Raw genomic sequence first — 23,424 nt, 5'->3', positions numbered from 1 at the left:
TATATTAATTTTTTTAACATAAAAAATTTCGGTAATAATTTTTTAGATATTAATGAATTAAAGGATAATTTTTAATATTTTTTAGAAATCGTTTATTTTTCTGTTTTAAATTCACAAGTTTATAAAAATGTAAATTTTCTAAAATTTGAACTAAAATACAAAAGTTAGATTTCTATTTTTATTCCTTTTAATTTTTTATATTTTATTTGAATTTAAATAGAGTAATTTTTTTTATTAATATTGATGTTTTAAAGTTAATATAGAATAAATAAACAATTAACTTGATTCGATTTACTATTGATATAACATATATAGATTTACATGTAAATAATATAATTAATTCGATTTACATAAAGATATTTCAGGACAAACATATAATGATTATTTGCATAAGTTTAAACCCTATTCAATTTATTAATACGTATGTGACGTTACGTAATTAGATATATATATATATATATATATATATATATATTTCATACTGATAATGTATTAAAATTAAATTCATATAAATTATCCTAATATTAATATGTATCTATAAAATACTAATTAATTAAACTTTAATTTTTTTTTATTTTCTACGGCACAAAAAAAAATTCGAATCCTGTTTAACGAGATTAGTAATTTAATCATTAAGACCAAACTAACTTTGTTATTAAACCTTAACTTTTATTTTATGGTTGTTGGGGAAATAACTTGAGCTTCATAAAGCAGTAGAGAATGTAATGGCATTCTTGAATGGGGGCGACTTAAATTTCCACTGAATCGGACCCTAAAAGTTATCACCATCAAGTTGCCATTATTGTGACCCGTTTTTTTTTTTCCCACGATCAAAATAAATATTCTTATGTTCACAAAAAAAATTAAAAAATGTAAAAAAAGCCTATAAAATTGTACCCTCAATCCAAACTCCTCCGACCAATACATTTCACCGTCATCTGGAACCTATAAGTACCCTCAGCCTTGAATCACAGATTCTAAAAATCACAGAATCAAAAGCCCTAACACTTAAAATCTCCTATAAATATTCCATTCGGCCATTTCTATTTCGTCAAAGTCACCATAAAATCATGGATGATCTTGACAAAGCCATTCTCATCAACTTCGATGAATCAGGAACCATAGATGACAGTTTAAAAAAGCAAGCTAAAACCTTTTGTGAACAAATAAAGGCGAAGCCATCGATTTGCAGCATGTGCATTGAGAAACTCTGCTTCTCAAACCTAATCCAGGTTCAGTTTTGGTGCTTGCAGACTCTGCACGAGGCCATTGTGTCTCGCTACTCTTCAATGAACCCTCAAGAGAAGCAATTGATCAGGCATTCAGTGTTTTCCATAGTGTGCCTCGAAGGTGTTGGCGCCAATAACAGCGCGACTAGGGTTTTGGAAGGACCCCCTTTTGTAAAGAACAAGCTTGCACAGGTTCTTGTTACTTTGATTTACTTTGAGTACCCTTTGATTTGGTCGTCCGTGTTTCTTGATTTCTTCCCGCACTTAAATAAAGGGAAGATGGTTATAGATATGTTCTGTAGGGTTTTGAATGCGCTTGATGATGAACTGATTAGTTTAGATTACCCGCGAACGCCGGAGGATATATCTGTTGCCACACGGGTAAAGGATGCAATGAGGGAGCAGTGTGTAGGTCAGATAGTTAGAGCGTGGTATGAGATTGTTTCCATGTATAGGAACGTTGATGAAGAGGTTTGTGTTGGGGTGTTGGAATCCATGAGGAGGTTTATTTCTTGGATTGATATTGGATTGGTTGTGAATGATGCTTTTGGTGCTTTGTTGTTTGATTTGGTTTTGGCTGCTGGAGTGGGCGACAGGCTTCGGAGTGCGGCCATTAAGTGCTTGACGGCAGTTGTTTCCAAGAGGATTGAACCGCGGTCAAAGCTGGCATTGTTGCAGAGCCTTCAAATCAGTCGCCTGTTTAGGCTCGTGGTTGACGATGCCAATGCTGAATTAGTCTCTGATATTGCTGTCTTGCTTACAGGATATGCCACAGAGTTGTTGGATTGCTTTAAACGAATAGATTCTGAGGCTAGAGGAATCTCCATGGAGCTTTTGGATGAAGTTTTGCCCTCTGTTTTCCATTTAATGAAGGACAGTGAGTTGGATGCCACGTTCAATGTTGTACAGTTTCTTTCAAGTTATGTTGCTACTATGAAAAGCATTACACCTTTGGGGGAGAAGCAACTGCTTCATGTTGGAAAAATATTAGAACTCATCTCTGTGTTGATTCGTTATGATCCGGAATACCGTTCTAATATTGACATGTTGGACAAAATTGGGAAAGAGGAGGAAGATAGAATGGTTGATTTTAGGAAGGACTTGTTTGTTCTACTTCGTAGTGTTGGCCGTGTAGCACCAGGTGTGACCCATTTGTTCATCAGAAATTTGTTGGCAAATGTCATTTCAACTTCATCCAACAGTAGTAATGTTGAGGAGGTGGAAGCTGCACTTTCTCTTTTATATGCACTTGGGGAATCACTAACTGATGAGGCCATTCGGGATGGTCAAGGATTGCTGAGTGAGGTGGTGCCAATGCTGCTATCCACAAAGTTTTCTTGCCACCCTAATAGACTAGTTGCTCTGATGTATTTGGAGACAGTAACAAGATATGTTAAGTTTATCCAAGATAATACGCAGTATATTCCTATGGTTCTTGCTGCATTTCTCGATGATAGAGGTATACATCATCCAAATATTAATGTAAGCCGTAGGGCCAGTTATCTGTTTCTGAGGTTTGTAAAATTGCTGAGGGTGAAGCTTGTCCCCTTCATAGAGACAATTTTGCAGGTAGCAGTTAAACTCCTTTTATTTTATTTTTAACTTTTGAGTTATCCAACTTTGTACTTTTTATCTGCAATTATTTTATGACCTCTGTGTGGATGCATTTTGTGTTGGTTATTCCATCCTCTACCTCTAGCTTTCTTCTCTATTCATTTGACTGTAATATTGATTTCCCAGAGCCTGCAAGATGCAGTTGCCCAATTCACAAGCATGAATTACACAACCGAGCTATCAAGATCTGAAGATGGTAGCCATATTTTTGAGGTAATCAGATTTCCTAAGATTTCAGGGATAAGGATATTTCTGCAAAATTTCGGGTTGTTTATCCTCTTATTTATTAACGAATGTGACCCTTCATAGGCAATTGGCTTATTGATTGGAATGGAAGATGTTCCACCAGAGAAGCAATGTGATTATCTGTCTTCTTTGCTCATTCCTCTTTGTCAACAGGTTACTTTTCTTTTCCGCCTAAATATTGTGAGATTTTTGTGTCCTCAAGAAACAACATAGCTGAGCTGGATGGATGCCTTTCTAAAATGAAATCTGATTAAAATAATAAGCATTGGTATTTGATGTTTATATTTTTCATGTGTCTAACTCAGGTTGAAGTATTGCTCGTTAACGATAAGACTAATGTGGAGGCTAATGTCAAAGTTGCTGCCATCCAGCATATCATCATGGCTATTAATTCTCTAAGCAAGGTGCTTTTTTTAAGGTTCTTTTTATGTTCAATTAGATAATTTTCCCTGTTGAGAACACTAAAAAATCAATTGGTCATGCCATAGACTATAGAAATAAGGTCTATACTTGAAAATGTTTGTAGCACTGATTTTGAAGTATAGAGTCATAGACTTGACAGGTACATTCACATTGTTTAGTTATTTCAAAACAACTCTATACATTTCAAAGAAGCAATTGGGCATAAACTATAGAGTTATCTTTAATCAGTGCTATTAATTCTCTATGTTAAAAACATAGCTATTTCAAAATGTTTAGAGCAATGATTTTTAAGTAGAGTCATAGATTTGACAAATACATTCACATTTTTGTTTCCCTCCTGTATAATTTTTGATGAACTGATCCAGGGTTTCAATGAGCGTCTTGCAACCTCCAGTCGCCCTACAATTGGTCTCATGTTTAAGCAGGTACTTTATGCAATTTTTTTCGGTCTTTACTGACTGCTATATTAGATGTGTATTCCCTATCCTCTTTTTGGATACTATGCTATAGAAAAGATTTTGGCTTAAAAATTTGTAGTTTTGGTTTGGATGTCTGAAATCTATATTTCTTCCAAAAAGGAAACATAAAATAAAATAAAGGAAAAGAAAAATAAATGCAGCATGGGAATTCTCTCAATTGGAAAATTTACTTCACTATGTCGAGTGTGAAATTCCACCATGGTTTGCAAGGTGGACCCTAAAAGGATCCCACTAGAGTATTCAACCAATGTTGGAAATCCACATTTGACCGTTTTCCAATTGAAATTGTTACCATGCAACATATAATTGATGATTTTTATTTGTTATTTCTTTGTGCTTTGCCAGCCCTTATGATGTTTATGACCTGAGTGAATGCTGCAATTAATAATACGAAGAGGAGAGCTATAATTATATTGATGTACTTTTGTACCTATTCAATATCTTTCAGACATTGCCTGCTCATGCCATTGCAAATGCCACCGTTGACTTCTGTTACTGTAGTATGCTTTGTCCTGTGCTTCTTTTTGTTTTGATATTGCTAACCATATGACCCGATGACAGTTATTATGAAATTGTATAAGATGATATGGAATGTCAGTCTTCTTATTTGTTTGATGCTTTTATCTGTTTGTTGTATTCATTGAATCTTTAATTTTGGAACTTGTGTTCATGCCTCTAATTTTACTCTTGCTAAACTTTCAATTTTTTCCATGTAGACATTGGATGTGCTTCTCCAAGTTCTTGTTGTATTTCCAAAAGTAGGATCACTGCGAAGCAAGGTATGCATTAGGTTTCCTTTAAAAAAAGTAGGGAAAATAATTTATTTATTAATTTATGTTGGTTGATTCATCAGTATCATGATTTAATTTCATGTCATTTATGGCATGTAGGTGATATCCTTTATACACCGGATGGTAGATACACTAGGTTCATCTGTCTTTCCATACCTACCAAAGGCATTGGGACAGTTGCTTGCAGAAAGTGAGGTACATATATTATTTGATTTTATTATTATTATAGATCAAATATTCTAAATTCCATATTTGCATCGCCATTGGTGTTTATTCATTCATTGAGATTGATTTTTGGAAGTTTACACACAGACACACACACACACACATATATATGTAAACAGTATGGTGTATAAAGATGGCAATGGGAATAATGTTCCATTGCCCAAGATGTTAAAATTTGTTTTGGGGCTTTATTAATGTATGATCCTGTTTAGCCACATATGTGTATGTCATTTATGGTAATCCAAGTTTGGGTTCTCCGTGTAAAAGTATGAATGATGCTTTGCATTTACAATCAACATTTTGGTACTTCGTTTTGTATATATATATCTTCAAGACTCTTTGGCACTTGCAAATGATTGTTTTCTTTAATTGTGGGCTTTTTGTTGAAGTTCTTAATTGGCAGTTGGCCTTTAGTGCATTTCATGTTTCAATCGTATTATCTTTGTTTGTGACTACTTATGTGCTTTAGTTCTTCTCTAGTTGATGTGTGTTCAATACCTGAATTTTAATATGTATTTATTTATTATTAATTATTTTTCCCATGAATACAAAAATCTGCATTGTGCATTTCAGCATACTGCCTTTTGTCCTTTTTTTTAAGGGCAACTTATTTCCTAGTTCCTTCCTGCATAACATATGAGAAAGAATTGTGATATCTCAATTTTCTTATTGCAGCCAAAGGAGATGGTTGGGTTTCTTTTGTTACTGAATCAACTTATGTGCAAGTTCAATACGTCGGTGCATGACATTTTGGAAGAATCATTTCCAGCTGTTGCTGGTAGAGTGCTCAGTGTTATTGCAGGAGATGCATTACTTTTAGGCCCTGGTGCTGTAACTGCAATAACCGAGGTATGGACAAGTTGATGAGTTTCCCTTAAAAGTAATTTCTCCAATCATAAGTTTGTGCACTGAGCTGCTTGCTTTTTTGTATATTTGTATTTATGCCTGGTAAAATTGAGGACAAAAATGTTAGTTTGACATTCAGGAACATTTTTAATTGAATGAACATGGCTTATAGAGAATATACATTTTAGCATCCTTATGATAGTTATTGTAGTTTCTTTAGAATTCCAAGAACCAGGTCTTAATCCAAGTCATTACCTTAGAGTCATGTTGTATCAAATTATTCTTACTAGCTATATTCTGCTGACTTGAATGCGAAATCCAATGCAGAAATGTATCTTTTTGGATTTCTAATTTAACTTTTTTCCCCCTAGTGGTTCTAAACACTCGCGTTTAGTGTATGTGTGTGATATGCGATACAATGAACTTATTATGCATTAGGTTTGGTATGTGTGATACAATGAACTTATTGTGCACCTTTGTTTTCCGTAGGAAGTTCGTGAGTTGCAAGAACTTCAGCAAACATTCCTTTCGTTTCTTCATGTTGTTGCTACACACAATCTTTCTTCTGTTTTTCTTTCCCCCCAAAATAGAGAATACCTGGATCAAATAATGCAGTTGCTTTTGTACTCTTCCTGTAATCATAAGGATATTCTTGTTAGAAAGGTATGCATATTTATTTCTTCTTATTTTCCTTGATTAATCCTTCTGATATATAATCTAAAAGTATGGTTCTCACTTTTTGTTTTCATAACTTAGGCTTGTGTACAGATTTTTATTAGATTGATCAAAGATTGGTGTGGCCAGCCATATGAAGAAAAGGTTGATTCCATTCACTCCTACTTATTCTGGAGTTTGACTTAGAATTGCACTCTTGTTGTTGTATTAAGTTATCAGTTGTTTACAGGTACCTGGATTTCGGAATTTCATGATTCAGACATTTGCAATAAATTGCTGCTTGTACAGTGTGCTAGACAGATCCTTTGAGTTTCATGATGCCAACACTGTAAGACTTTATACATTCTTTTGGTAACTCATTTAATTGTTATGATCTATTTTCCAATATGATGATTTTTGCTACTTTGTTACTTGTATATAATGCGCACAGATACAAGCCATATGTCTAATAAAAAACTGAGTTCAGCTTCTCATCTCATGATTGTGGATAGAAAAATATTCATTTATCATTTGCTTTTAGATTTATTGTTTTAACTTTTCAACATAAAACTGGAAACTCATGATTATTACCAGGGCTTTTTTTTATTAGACTCATTCGGCAGATTGCATGTTCGAAAAAACTTTAATTTAGAAAGGAATTTTTGTGTGGCTTGTGAAAGGAAAGTTTTAATTTAGAAAACAAAAAAACTGTTTATGGGATAATTACTTAATTAGTAGATTTTGTGTTGTGGTACTTAGCATTAACATTTTATGCTTACTTTACGTATTCATTTTCATCTTTTACCCTTTTGTTTTTCAGCATATTTTGTTTGGAGAAATTGTCTTGGCTCAAAAGGTTATGTTTGATAAATTTGGGAACGAATTTTTAGTTTATTTTGTCTCAAAAGGATTCTCCTCTGCACATTGTCCTCCACACTTGGCAGAGCAGTATGGCCAAAAGTTGCAGGTAAGAGAACTTTTGATTTTTTTTGTTGCTTTTTTTTTTTATTTTAAACATTTTTGTAATTTTGACAATTTGTTTGTAGGAAGCTGATATTAAGGAACTCAAATCATTCTACAAGTCTCTAATAGAAAATTTGAGAATACAGCAAAATGGAAGCCTTGTTTTTAGATAGCATCTTATGCATTGAAAAATTTTGCTAGTTTTCGGCATCCCACTGGGTTTCTTTTCTGGCGATTTCCTGTACTGGGCTATCCATCTACAAAAGGTAAACTAGAGCTGATCTAAAATGATATATCAAGATCAGGATTAATCTTTATTTCTTTTAATCTGTATTTCTGATTCAAATAGGGTAATCTTGATTTGATATTGCAGGGTTGGTGTATATAGCTTTTGTGTGCCCATTTTGTAGATGAAGAAATCTTCTGTGATCAAATTTTGACCAGCTTCTCAGCATTTTACCACCATGTCAAGTGGTTTTGAATCTCTGATATATATATATATATATCCTCTGCTCTGTAGTTAATTATTTTTAGGAAAATTATAGTTAAATAATTTTTCGATGAAGCTGCTCGATGTGATACCAAAAATTGCGCGGGTTTCTTTTATGCATGTCTTTTTTTTTTTGTCATAAATGTTTTCTTTTCTTTTGGAAACGTAGTTTTGTTTTTCAATTCAATCTTCATTCATTTCATTTTCTTTAAATCTTTATTCGTTTGTGTACTCTTATGAAATTAAGATATTAATTTTGTATGATTAAACTAATCTTTTGGATTTTAATAGAAAAACAAATCTGTTGAGGCATTGTATATTATATCATCTTAATTTATGTTAGTTTAGTGTATCTATTTTTTTTTTTCATTTTATTCCAAGTTAGACAAGTTATTCTATAGCAATGTAGTTGAATTTCACTTCATATGTTGGGAGTCAACAGGTCTGTCACTTGTACGAAATCCTATGCAAGTTTTTTTTTTTTTTTTTGGAAAATTCCTAAGGGGCTAATACTTTTTGTCTTATTTTGAAAGGAAAGACTAGCTAATGTTCTCCTAGCATTTCTTTGGAAGATTGATAAATAAAATATACTAACGACACTTTTCTTGGTTTTTTCTCAAATGTTTTAACTTTTCTATTAAGTTTTTCATTCATCTTAAAATATATTATTTTTTATAATGGTCTTGTGGATAAAAGATAGAATGTAAACTAGTAATATAAACTCCTATGTAATTATCTGGATAGTCTAGAAATGCATGAACAGAATTATTTTTCCATGATAAAGGTGTAGTTAGAGTAGCTGGCTGGAGATTGTTCAAGTTTAGAGAAAGAAGAGAAGAGAAAGATAAAGATGTGACCTGAATTAGAAAATGGCAAAACTCAAGTCTTATATTATATCCCCATCATAGATACAATGTGTTAAACTTAAGTTCACGCACATACTATATATTAGTTTAGCAGCTGCTGATAAAATAAACTCTAACCACGTTGTGATAAATATTTCCACTAACAGTGATATCTTGAATAAACAACAATTTTGGAGGATGCTCTACAGTTTGACATAGTAAATAGTGAGGTTTAATTATTACTTCACTTAAAACATTATAAAGTGGATGAATGATAAAAGTAAAAGTAGGTACGAGAAAATTTTCTTGAGAAATAAATTCCTAGAGACCCAATATATGTAAGTGTAATATAACATAACATATTCATTAGGTGGTTGATTCATGTATAATGTAAGGATAAAAATAGTAGTAGGCATTGCAAGAACATGTGATTTGTGGTATCATAAGTCATTTTAATCTTCTCACTAGTTGGGTGAAGATATAGCACAAACTTCAAGAAAAAAGCGTGAATTCTCGGAACATGCGATTTGTAGAGTCATGAATCATTTTAATCTTCCGAGTAATTGGATCTAAAGATATAATATGAACTTTCTAGGAGAAAGTGGGGGTTATCTAATTCCAGCAGAAAAAAATGCGGACCGAGGCTCCTTTATATTAAAAATTCAGCCTTCAACTTCACTCAAAATACAAAATAAATTCTATAGACCATCTGAGAAGCTATTTTCTTTTGTAGGAGTACATTAGAGACACTCATTCTTAACTATTTTGGCCAATCTAGATCTTAGTAAATTAATTATAAATTAGATTAAACTCGTACAAAAAATGCAAAATATAAATAAGGATAACTTTTTGTTTAAAAAAAAAAAAACTAGCTGCCTTTATTTTTTTACTCATTTTTGTTTGGTACGAGAACAGAGAAGCTCTAATGGATAAGATCATATGTTCTAATATTTCAGAGTGTTTTATTTCCATTTTGTTTAGACTAATATTTTTTTTAAAAAAATATTTTAAAAGAATCATTAAAAAGATTTAATTATTAAAAGATTATTAATACTAAAATTATTAAAAAAATTAATATTTATAATGCATAAAAAAACCAAATTTTTTATAAAAAGTTAAATATATCTTTAATTATTTTTTATTTATTCATAATTTTTATAACAATAATTTTCATTGCTTCTAAAATTTTGGCCATTTTTATAATCATTTATTTTTTTCATTTATGCGGTTTTGGAGGAATAAAAGGAAGTGGTTGTGATTCTAAACTCTAGCAACCTTAGAGAAGAAAGAAGAACATCTAAGAAGTAACATTATGCAAATTCAAATGTACTGAATTCTTCTACATATGAGAGATTTATTCCAGTTCTATTTATACTGTTGTGTACTTTCTTTTTCGATTAATATTGACTATGATAGATTTAAATTAACAAAGTTAACATAAAAATTAACATAAGATTGGTTAAGTTCGTTACCCTACTATTTGGGATTTGTGATTCTTGAATCTATAGTATTGTAGTTTCTTTTAGAAAAAGTTAGGGGCTAGCAAAGAAAAGTGAGCCATTGGATGAAATCTCACACCAATCTCACACCATTAAAATTATCATTGATGGCTATTTGATAACTACAAATCACAAAAGTTGCTGCCCCCTAACATCCAACTGATGGTAATTTTAGTTATATATATCCACGATAAATTTAGAAAGTATCATTTTTAATAAGATAATACTTTTAAAATTATTATTAAAATTTAAAATAGTATAAAATTAGATGTTATATATTTAATTGAAAATCTAAGTATCACATCTAATTAGTATAACCGCATGAGAGGAAGAAATGATGGAACACTGCATAAATGAAAAAATAAATGATTATAAAGATTGAGATTTTAGGAGAAATAGAAATCATCAGTGTTGGAAAACTGGTGAACCGGACTCTAAGCCGGTCCGGTCCGCTAATTGAACCGAATAAGATAACGAACCGGTATGAATCGGTCAAATCCAGAGTAAACCGGTAAAAACTGGTCAAACTTGATAAACCGACAAAAATCGGTCAAACTTGATAAACCGATTCAATCGAACCGCTGAGAGTGAAAATTTGTCAAAATGGGTGGAGGTGAGTTTCAAAGCCCTGTCCTCAGGAAAAAAAACCTGTCATAACCACCAGGCTGTCACAATACTATTTAGTATGTTTACAAATTTCTTTATATATGGATATCTTTTATCAATCTATTTAATTTATTTTAATTTTAGTTATAAACTCATTCATTCTTAAATTAATTATATTTTTATTTAACAATAATTATAAACTCATTTATTTTTTTTATAATTATATAATATCTATTAATATTATTTTTCAATAAATACTTGTAGTATATAATAGTATAATAGATATAAACTAATTAATAAATTATTAAAATTCGAAAATAATAGTTATTTTAATATAAAAAAATAAAAATATTTATGATAGAGTAAAATTAACAAAATACTTATTGTTCCTGTTTTATATTGTTTTAGAATAGCTAGATATTTTTAAAATGTTAGTGAAAATATGTATTTTAAATTTTAATTTTAAATTTTTGACTATATTTTATTTTTTATTTACATAGGACCGGGTCAATCAGTTTAACCAGTGACTCACCGGTTGAACCAATGATCCAGTGACCCAATGACCTGACCGGTTCGATCACCGATTCGGTTCTGACAACTATGGAAATCATTGTTATAAAGATTATGAAAAATAAATAAGAAAATAATTAAAAAAAATTATTTTTTTATAAAAAAATTTGGTCTTTTTTCTTAAATATTATAAACATTAATCTTTTTTAATAATTTTAGTATTAAAAATTAGTTTTAATAATTAAATCTTTTCTAACGGTTATTTAGAATAATTTTTTCTATTTTTTAAATACAATTAACTTTAGCATATTCACTTTTTACCATTGGTAAAATGGTAATGATGGTTTTTTTTTTAAGAAAATGCAATTTGCACACAATAAATTCCTTTTTCAAATGCATTTAGATGCTTCTCAACAAATTCATTTTTTAAAAATATTTTTTTAAATAATTAAAAATAAAAATACGAAATTTGTTTCCGACAGATTCACTTTTCGAAAATTACCAAGAAAATAAAATTTATCCCAATATTTTCTAAATTTCGAACGCTCCTCTAAATTAAGAAAAAAAAAACATGAGAAATCTCATATTTAGAATATCACTCAAATTTTTGGTATATAAAATTATGTCCCGAAATAAGGTAATTATTTTTATATGACTGTCGTATAAATGTTATACGGATTAAGGCTTGGAGCATTATACTGATATGGGACTGAATAATAAAGAGTTATGGTTGAGGCAAAGCAACTCCTTAATTTTAGTGTGAGTTTAGATGTGAAGAGAAAAGAAATAAGATGAAAAAGAGAGAGACTTCAATAGAGAAGGAAAGGAGAAATGGAGCTTGAAGTGTCAGAAGTGAATCTGAATGTTTGTATTCTATTTTAAAAGAAAAATGAATTATTCACTAACTAATGTTTACAATTATCTATGCATACAACACTACATTACTAAGATTTTGTTTGATAAAATTTTGTGAGGAGGTGCTTGAGCACACCAGGTTTTATATTTGGTAAATTAAAGCCATGGATGTTTTAAAAATATTCCAGGAAAGCTTTTTAAAATTGATTTGTATTTATAAAAATTAAAAAGTGTAATATAATTTCATATATTAATTAATATTTAAATTTAAGTTTTATATTTTTAAATTTTAAAAATTATTTTATCAAACAGACTTGTTGCTTATACTTATTAAAACTAATTTGATAGAACATTAGAACTTTTATTTTTTAAAAGTAGTTTATAAAAATTCATTTTTAAAAGATAACATTTTAAAAGTTATAGTATCTATATTTAGTAAATTAAATTTAGGTTAAATTACACAGTTGGTTCCTACATTTTTAGTGAAATTACAAATTAGTCCCTACACTTTAAAAGTTTATAATTAGGTCTCTAAAGAAAATTAAAATTTGCAATTTAGTCTCCGTCGTTCAAAAAGTGTTTGATTTAACAGAATATTGTCAGCATATTCTCTATTTTAAACATGTGAGCTACACATGTTTGACAATAGGACCAATTTACAATTTTAGTGAAAGTATGGGGACCAACCGTATAATTTAACCATTTAAAAATGACCAAAAATTTCCTAAACTATCTGAACCACCCCACCCCTCCCCAGCTCTCTTACTCTCACTTTCTCACTTTCCAAAACGACACCCCAACTCCAGCGCTCTCTGTCTCTCACCTCGGTTCACTGTCGCCGCGCCGGATCCACCGTATTTGTGCTCACGAGTTGGGTCTCGCCTCCTTCCTCCATCTCGCCTCTCTCTCGGACTTTTTCTTCTTTTCCAATCTCAATACTGAACATTGATAAATGGAAGAGAACAATTCCAATTCCAAACATGCTCAAAGCGAACAATTCAATGTCTAAGAAGAAAATAGCAACAAATCAACATAAAAATAGCAACTCAATTTATCAGTGGATTCGGCGCAGCGACGGAGGCGAGAGGCACGGTGATGGTGAGTCGAGGTGAGAGACAGAGAGCATGGGGTTGGGGTGCCATTTTGAAAAGTGAGAAAGTAAGAGTGAGAGAATTGGGAAGGGGCGAGTAGGTTCAGACAGCCTAGAAAGTTTTTGGTTATTTTCAAATGGTTAAATTACACAGTTGGTCTCCATACTCTTACTAAAATTACAAATTAGTCCTTATTATCAAATATGTGCAGCTCACATATTTAAAATAGAGAATATGTTGAGAATACTCTGTTAAATTAAACACTTTTTGAATTACGGGGACTAAATTGTAAATTTAATGCTCTTTAGGAAACCAATTACAAACTTTTAAAGTATAAAAACTAATTTGTAATTTTACTAAAAGTATAGGGACTAACTGTGTAATTTAACCTTAAATTAAAAATAGCTTTCAATAAGCACAAACAACAAGAAATACATTTGATAAAATAATTTTTAAAATTAAAAAATACATTAATGTAAAAATTAAATTTGGATAACAACTAATATATGAAGTTATATTCGATTTTTTCTGCTTCTTCTTCCTCATCTTCTTATTTCGTTTTTTTATAATTCTTCTTAGAAAAAAATCAAAGAAAGAAGAAAAAAATACATAATGTTACAAAATCAATAGAAAGAAGAGGAGGAAAAAAATGCAGTAACAACAATAAAAAGAACCACGATGAGGATGAAACACGCGAAGAAGAAGAAGAAAAAATGCAAAGAAAAAGAAAGAGGAATGCAAATTGCAAAGAAGAAGGAGAAGAAGAAGAAGGAGAAGGAGGAGGAAGGACGTGGAATACAAACGTTGAAGAAGAACCGTTTCGCATCTCACGTTATTCAAAGTTGAGGAAGCGTGTGTTTACATGCTCTCTAAATTAAGGGTTATTTTTGTTGGATTTGGGCTAACTTGTATAGACTTATATGCCAAAAAGACTTGTATGTGTAGTAAGTCTCTATTTTTTATATAATTGTATTTACTATAATGTGTTTTTCTAATTATAAAATTTTTTTATATCTTCTATATGTAATTGTAAAATAACAAATTTGTATACATAGTTTAAGATATTGAAGCTTTTTGTGTGGTTAAAAAAGAGAAATTTTAATTTCAACATGCTTTTTGCTGTAAAATATTTACATAAACATTTATAATTTATATAAGTAAAATTTTAATTTTGTCCCAAATATTTAGATATATCAACATTGTTTTTAATTTTTTTCATCTTATTTTGATACTAAATATTTTAAAAATGACTTAATATTATTCTACTGTCAACTAAACAAAAATTATTAATGAAGGTGATGACATATTTTATAACGGTTGCATATAATAAACTCCTATAATATTATTATTATAAATAAATTTAAAAAATAGTTAAAAATAACTAAATTAAAATAAAAAAATTTCGAAAGGTTTTATGACATTATGCTGTTCCTTCTTTTTATATATACTTAAATATTAAAACTTACTCACTTCATTTTATCCCCTTACTATCATTCATAGACTTAAGGGTCAATAAACAATTCCATTAATATAAATACCTACAAATCAACTTTATCCCCCAAATATGTGGCTAACCTTTTCATGTTTTTTTTTTTATTATTATTATTATTATTATTATTATTATTATTATTATTATTATTATTTCAAATCCTTTAGTTTTCCTCTTGTTTTTAGAAAAGAAAATAATTTTCTAATTAGTTATTAAATTAGCATTTTAAAATTATTGAGTGACCAAATTTTTTTAATAATCAAGTTCTATTATATTTGTTATACGTTCCTTTTCTTTTTTAGTTTTCTGCTTCTTCCTCTTTAGGATCTTCTACTTCTCTTCTACTTTTTATATTGATTTTTTTATTTTATTAAGTTCCTCCTAATTGAATTCGGTTACTTCAATCTCCAAAAATACAATTTCAAAACTTAAAAGTTAAACCAACAATCCCACTATTCATGTTCAAAAGTCTAAAAACACCAAATAATAAAAATTTCCAGTGATAAAATTCAAGAGCACATAAATTATCCTAAGGAAGTCACCAAAAAAAAAATTATCCTAAGGAAAAGTATATGGAGTTAAAAGGTTACTAGCTAAAAACTAAACAAAATTATATTAATTTATATTAATAATTAATTTTAATTTTTTTAAATTCAAAATTTAAAAAATTTAAAATTGATTAAGTAAACCTAATTAAAACCTATAAAAATTTTCCTCTTCTCTCTCACATTAACCTACCCACCTCCAACAATCACACACACAAACCTCTCTCTCACCGTCAGGCCCTCTCCGCCTTTCTACCGCGACCCACTCCTCTTCTATCACCGACATCTGGCTCGTCGGATTCACCACAGTTGACAAGAACCGCTTCCCTTTCGTGAATCAGATATGTTACCGGAGCCGCCGTTGCAGTTGGAGACTTAGAGTTGAACTTGAGCTCGATTCCTAAAGCGGCTGCGATTTCGAGGGCGGGGGGACAGCCGGAGAAGCCATGGAGGCGGTGGGGGGTGTGGAGGGAAGAGACGACGGAGGAACTGTTAATATCACACAAGCTTTTGAAATTGTATGGTTTTAAATTAGTGTGTTACGATTGTCGTTGCAATCCAGGTGATCTTGATTGTTTGTCACAATTACTATTGTTTGTCGTGACTGGCTGCTTTGCTTAACTGAAAGTGACAATTTGAAGAAGAAGTTTACTCAGTCATTTTTTTAAGCTCCACAGGATAAAGGATACTATGTTTTGAATGATGTATTTAGATATGTTAATGAATACAACTCAATTGAGATTGAGTCTGTGCCAGTAAATGATGTTGCTGAAAGTGCCCAAGTGCTGATGATTATTAGGTACCGTTTTGATGATTAAAGAGACTGCAAACTATATAATTACATAAATATAAAAAAATATTTATTTAATATGAAAAAAATATCTTAATACTTAACAAAAGAAATTTCTAGTTATATTTTAGCAAAAATAATTAAATATCTATAAAATTTTAAAAAAATATTAAATTCTTAAAGAAATAGAGACTTTCACATTTGCAATACAAAAAAATTCGAAAAATATATAAAAGAACATTCATTTAGTATGAAAAAGAAACATTTTGATACTTAGCAAAAGAAACATTCATATATATTAACTCGTAGAGATTTTGAATTCACTCAGAAATATTTGGCTGGTTTTTTGTTAATAAAAACCTTTTGATTCCTAAGATTGTTGTTATCCTAAAGTTCAAAAAGAATGCGGAATGAGGTTTGGTTTCATTGCCTTTAGAACTCATAAAACTATATGCGTGTACTGTTGGTTATAGGAGTAGCAAAACTGTTTGTTAAGTGGGAGGTTAATGGATTTTTTAAATAAATTTACCGATCATTTTATTCTTATATTTTGCTCTATGAAATAATTTGTTGGAAGGTAAATATAATCTAAAAAAATTGGATATTAAATTTATAGCCAACTTATGATATTGACTTTATATATTGTTATAGTAGATGATAGAATTGGCATGATGTTGCTTGTTTATCGTTGTAACTTTGTGAAAGATTAGAAGAAAATAAATTGATTAAAAAAGTAAAATGTAAAAATAAATCAAAGAAATTTAGAATGGCAAGCCCATTGATTTTTTTAAATAAATTAAGCATATCAAAATTTTTTAAAATAAATTAACACACCATTAAATACCAAAATGAACCTTTTTTTAAGAAAAAATTATTTAAAAAAAAAATTCCCGAGCCATCAGACGAGTATTGTTATTACGTTAACCTGTTTCTAAGTCTAGTAAAATAAAATGCTACTTTTTGCTTTAGGTCAATTATTGATGCTTGACTAGCCATGCCCATGAGCCCAACATTGTTATTAGAAATTTAGAATAGTTGAGTCTTGTGTACCGAAGAAGAAAAAAGAATAGTTGAGTCTTCACTCTTAGCATACAATATTGTTTATCTTTTAAACAAAAATAAAAGTAAACAAAAGAAAAGAAAAGAAAAGAAAAAAAGGTGTACTCTGTATACTTTTGGAGTTTGGTGTTGTTCTAAATGACGAAAGAGAAGAGAAAGTGAGAAACAAAAGAAGTCATGGTCCTCAAAATGGGGTTATTGGGTTGTTAGTTACCAGACTGAAAAAATCAGTGAAGACCGTAGTTGAAAGAATACCAAGGAAGATTATTTTCATTTTTTTTCTAGTATTGCTTGGTTTTAAATTACTTGTTACTCTGATTTTTTTATCTATTAAAAAATTAATATATTTAAAAATATTTTATATATAAATATATTGGTATTTTATTGTATAAAAAAACCAATACGATAATTATTTTAAAACAGATTGTACAACTTGTTATATATCTTTATCTTTATACAAATACAAATACAAATATAAATATAAATATAATATAAATATAAATAAATAATAATACAAATGGAAAATTTTTTTGCTGATGTGGCGCTTATACATTAAATTTAAAAATTATTTATTTAGGTGTCGTCATTAAAAATTTTAAAACTTTATTTATAAATTATAAGTTATTTTTTAAATTTTAAGTGATTTGGTTAAGTTGTTTTGCTTAAGTTGTTAGTTTTTAATGGAGATTTTTTTTTGATGTGATGCTCGTACATTGAGTTTGAAAATTATTTTCTTAGGTGTCCTCGTTAGAAATTTTTATAACTTTATTTATAAATTATAAGTTATTTGCTTAGTTGGTTATTTTTTAAATTTTAAGTTATTTGCTTAAATTATTTTACTTAGATTATTATTTTCTAAATTTTAAGTTATTACCTTAAGTTGTTAGTTTTTAAATTTTAAATACACTTTTTAAGTTGTTAGATATTTAATTTTTAAAATTGTTGAGCTAATTTAAAAAATTAGTTATAAATTATTTGCTTAAAAAGTTACTTTTAAATTTTTAAATTATAGTTATATTTTACTTTTATTATAATAATATTACACTTTTATTTAAACACAAAACTAATAAATTATCATTTTTAAAAAATTAAGTTCACTTAATAACTAATAAAATAACTAAGTTCACGTAATTGATTGTAGTTACCTCATATTTTTCTTTATTCTCTTTCATAAGGTTATGGAAAGTTGGACATTACTGAGTTACAAAAATTTTTTATTGTCGTACTCAATTAAGATGGTTTAACTCAATAAAAATATGAGTTTTTTGCTTTTTTTAAATTAATATTCATTCACAACTTTCTCGAAATATGTTCTTTTTATGTGACTTTTTACTCATTGTATATTAAATTAAATTTTTTAGAGAAGATTTTTTACAAAATTTTATGTATATGACAATGATGTTTTTCAATCTTAAAGATGAAAATGTCATTTAATTTAAAAATAGGTGTAAATACTTTTTTTAATTCTTGAGTTTAGAATTATGTATCTGTTATCTAATAAATTTTTTTTGTTTTTTTTGTTTAGCTTTACAAGATTTGAAGGACCTAAGAGTAATATCGACAGAATTTTAAATGAGGCTGCATTCTTTAAAATTATGAAGGCAAAATCATTGAATAGTTAAAGAAATTAGATATAATAATATTCTTAACTGAAAAAAAAAAAGATAATTTCAATTCGTTGTACATAGATTATTTTTATTTATTTATCTTATTTATTTAAGTTTTTTTTAGATTTAAAAATTTACTGAATTAAGAGATTTGTTTATTTTTTATATTCAAGTCAAACTTAAGTTTATTTTTTAAATTCAAATTATGCATAAATTAAATGTTGATAAGTTAGTAAAATTTAAATATAAAATATCTTTTGCAATCGTAACAAATTATAATTCTAATATCTATTTTCTCAAAAAAATAATAATTAATTAATGTTTTAAAGTTTTAAAATTTAAAATAAAATAAAATTTGATATCAACACACTATTATGAAATAATTAAGTAACTATGACATTTCAAAAGATTGTTAATTATTAACATAGAATTAATTTTTTAATTTTATTTGATATAATAAAGTTTAAATTTTAAATTCTACCTATATTTTTGCAAAATTTAAAAAAAATTTACTTATATTTTTACAAAAATTTTCAAGTGTTTAAGTTGTGATTATCTCCTATAAACAAATTTTGTGTTTTTTTTTAAAGTTAAAGTCTAATTTTATTCAAAAAATATTATTGAGTTAAAATAAAATATGAGAAGGATGTCTTTTATTTAATATAATACTTTGTACATAATTTATTGTTTGAATTCTCCGATGAGATTATGAATAATGGTGGATATGAAGTGTTGAAAAATATTATTACATCAACTAAGCGACTATTCTCGGAGTTCAAAGATTCGGAGGTGAAAAAAGATACTTCAACTTACAAGATGATCAAGATTGGGAATAAAATTTGAGAATTTGAATGCACATGTTTTAAAATCTTTTTTTAAGTCTATCTAATAGAATAATGTCAAACATATATTTGTTTTAGTGAAAACATTATTTGTTCTTAAGTTTTTTTTTTTAAATTTTTATGTTTAGAATTTAGAATTTTTTAATATAAATTAAAGTTATTTGATTATTACTTGTGATTTTGTTTTCAATTCATACCGTTGATATTTTGTTAATTTCTAATTTAGTATTTGATATCATAAAGTTTTATATTTCTAATATGAAATATTATTGATATAATTAAGTTAGTTGTTAATTTTTAATATGTAATTATTTAAAAAAACATAATTCTAATTTCTAGTTGCTAATTAAAGTACTGTGTTTAAATTTTTTTAATTTAAAATATAATTTTTTTTTGAATTCTTAAGTAAAAAAATGTCTTGAAAAATATCTTGTTTATTTACATAATTTATAAATAAATTTGCTAACTACAAAATATTAGATTAAATTGAATAAAATTATTTATTTTGTTAAAATGTGAGGTTATTTATACTATTTAAAAATTAATTTATATTTTTTTATACTTAATTTTTCTTTCTATTGTTCCTAAAAAATTGAACTAATTTAGTAGTTTGAAAAAAAAGGAGTTTTTTGTTGACATTGCTCTCATACATTAAGTTTGAAAATTATTTGTTTTAGGTGTCGTTATTAAAAATTTTTAAAACTTCATTTATAAATTATATGTTATTTGCTTAAGTAGTTATGTTTTAAATTTTAAATTATTTACTTAAATTATTTTGCTTAAGTTGTTATTTTTTAAAATTTAAGTTATTTGTTTAGGTTATTAGTTTTTAAATTTTTAAATACACTTTCTTAAGTTGTTAATTTTATATATTTACATAATTTATAAGGTTATTAATTTTTAAATTGTAATTAATTTTTTATTTTTATCGATAAATAATAGGATTGATACCATTTATAACTAAACTAAAAAAATTATTTCTAATTTCTATTTTCTAATTAGATTAAAAGAGCTTTATATTTTAAAATAATATTCAATTTAAATTTTTCTCATGCCATTATTTTAAAAAGAGTAAAAATAAAAATATTAATTAATTAGTTAATTTATTAATTAATTTAATAATAAGATCAGGGGTGATATATACAAGGAGTTAGGATTCAAGATGTAGTTGTTAGGAATAAACCTCGTGTTTTCAAAACAGATAAATATGTCATCCTAACTATCCACGTCTTTCTCCTCTCTCACTCACGATTTTTCTCTCTCTCTTTACGGTAAAATGTTATTGAATTTTTTTCGATAATTGTCTTAAATAAAATATGAAGTCTAACCTAATTAAATGTGGTAAAAGAGGACTAGAAAAATTAGAGGGGGATGAGCTGATAATAAGAGAGAAGGGGCGTGATTTCGAAGAAATACAATCAGTGTGATAATGATATGTTTATCCGTAGTTAACCGCAGTTAAATACTCGCGGTTAAAAACACAACAGAGAAGGGTAAAAGGCTGAGATAATCTTGACCTAAAAGCTGAAAGAGGGGGTCGAGTTACCTAGGTAGCAAGTAAGAGGATTCGGGACCTCTAGGAGTCGTTTGCGGAATATTAGGCAGAAATTCGATTCGGATAACTTTTATGGGGTGGTAAAATAATTAATGGCTAATATTTATTCTTAAAGAAGTAAATCATGAAGGGATGACTAATATAAATCTAGAGACACATTTACTTGGATAGAAATTATTTTTATCACTAGTTCTTAGGTTTTCAGTTACTAGATTTTTCTCGCCGCGAACAAAATTGTGACTAAAACTGTTTTTGTGGCTCAAAAATTTCTGGTATGGTAACTAAGCCAATAGTAAAATAGTATTTAATATCCATTAGTCAAATTTAACTTAGAGGAATTAATTATCCTCACAAAACCAACTTTGACCTCGTAAATCTTTTTTTATTTAATTTTTATTTTTTAATCCTTGGGCCTATCTCACTATTTTTTATTAGGCCGTGGTTCGGAATTTTTGAAAGATAATTTTAAAAAAAATAGCAAAAAAAGTTTGTTTACCGAAAATTTGATTCTTACAATGATGGTGATGAAAAAGAAGAAGAAGCAGCAACAGAAGATGAAGAGGAGGAAGAAAAAGAATTTTGAATTATGCAGAACTTATCAAAATACAAATACACCAAAAAATTTTTAAAATACACTGAAAGTTTTCCAAAATACACCGAAATAAGAATGGAACAAATTCATTACAATAATAATTTAGATTCGAAACTCCTACACCGAAATTTTGCTATAAGTGCACAAAAATGTTTCCTTTAATGCTTTTTTTCTTTTTCTTTTTTTCCCCTTATTTCTTTATTTCTTTTAGTCGAATGAATGTAGGTTTATCATCTTTCAAATAATTTTTCAACTTTATGTGTTTCTTCTTCTTCTTTGTTTGATTGTTTTTGTTTTTATTCTTGTTAAGAGAGTAAAATAAGAAGAAACTTGAGAAGATAGAAGAAAAAGATGAATAAGAAAAAAAAAAGAAGATGATGATGATGAAGAAAAAGAAGAAAAAGCAGTAGCAGAAGATGAGGAAGAAAAAGAGAAAGAGTTTTGAATTATGTAGAACTTATCAGAATATAAATACACTAAAAAATTTTCAAAATACACCGAAATTTTTTCAAAATACACCGAAACGAGAATGGAATAGATTCATCATAATAATAATTCAGATTCAGAACTTCTACACCGAAATTTTACTACAAATGCACAAAAATGTTTCTTTTAACGCATTTTTTATTCTTCTTTTTTCTCTATTTATTTCTTTATTTTAGTTGAATGAATGTAGCTAGGTTCATCATCTTCTAAGTAATTTTGTAACATTATGTGTTTTTTCTTCTTCTTTGTTGGATTTTTTGTTTTTATTCTTGTTAAGAGAGTAAAATAAGAAGAAACTTGAGAAGGTAAAACAAAAAAAAAAGATGAATAAGAAAAAAGAGAAGATGATGATGATGAAAAAGAAGAAATAACAGAAGATGAGAAGGACGAAGAGGAAGAGTTTTAAATTATGCAAAACTTATCATAATACAAATACACAAAAAAATTTCTAAAATATACCGGAAGTTTTTTAAAATACACCGAAACGAGCATGAGACAGATTCATCACAATAATAATTCAAATTTAAAACTCTTACACTGAAATTTTGCTACAAATGCACAAAAATATTTCTTTTAATGTGATTTTTTCTTCTTTTTTTTTCTTATTTCTTTTTTTTTAGTTGAATGAAGGTATGTTCATCCTTTTCTCAGTAATTTTGTAGCATTATGTGTTTTTTCTTTTTTTTTGTTTAATTTTTGTTGTTTTTATTCTTATTAAGAGAGTAAAATAAGAAAAAACTTGAAAAAGTAAAACAAGAAGGAAAAGATGAATAGAAAAAAAAAGAGATGATGATGATGATAAAAAAGAAGAACCAGTAGCAAAAGATGAGGAGGAGAAAGATGAAGAGTTTTGAATTATGTAGAACTTATCAAAATAAAAATACACCGAAATTTTTTAATAATAACACATAAATTTCTTAGTTTTTATACCGAAAATTTGCTACAAATACACAGAAATAATTTTTTTAATGATTATGACACACAAACTGAGTTTGAAAATAACATACAAAAATTATTGAATTATCAATAAAAACACATCCAAATCAATTTTGGATCAGACAACGTCATCAATATGGCAAAAATTCTATGATAA

The 23,424-nt window shown here is 28.0% G+C and overlaps 1 protein-coding gene across 1 annotated transcript; it reads left to right on the top strand.

Annotated features, from left to right (window-relative positions):
• The first annotated feature begins 736 nt into the window (after positions 1 to 736).
• Positions 737 to 8,282, top strand: LOC112775754 (exportin-T). Its single transcript, XM_025819588.3, has 14 exons — positions 737 to 2,798; positions 2,970 to 3,056; positions 3,153 to 3,242; positions 3,395 to 3,493; positions 3,878 to 3,937; positions 4,708 to 4,770; positions 4,882 to 4,977; positions 5,683 to 5,856; positions 6,343 to 6,516; positions 6,610 to 6,672; positions 6,758 to 6,856; positions 7,328 to 7,474; positions 7,554 to 7,736; positions 7,844 to 8,282. Exons 1-13 carry the CDS (start codon positions 1,071 to 1,073, stop codon positions 7,641 to 7,643), a joined length of 2,970 nt encoding a protein of 989 aa, XP_025675373.1. The 5' UTR covers positions 737 to 1,070; the 3' UTR covers positions 7,644 to 7,736; positions 7,844 to 8,282.
• The last annotated feature ends 15,142 nt before the right edge of the window (positions 8,283 to 23,424 follow it).

This window comes from Arachis hypogaea, chromosome 19 (assembly GCF_003086295.3).
Source record: "Arachis hypogaea cultivar Tifrunner chromosome 19, arahy.Tifrunner.gnm2.J5K5, whole genome shotgun sequence".
Lineage (NCBI taxonomy): Eukaryota > Viridiplantae > Streptophyta > Magnoliopsida > Fabales > Fabaceae > Arachis > Arachis hypogaea.
Note: the sequence above shows the minus strand (reverse complement) of the source record. Positions and strands in the feature narration are given on the sequence as shown.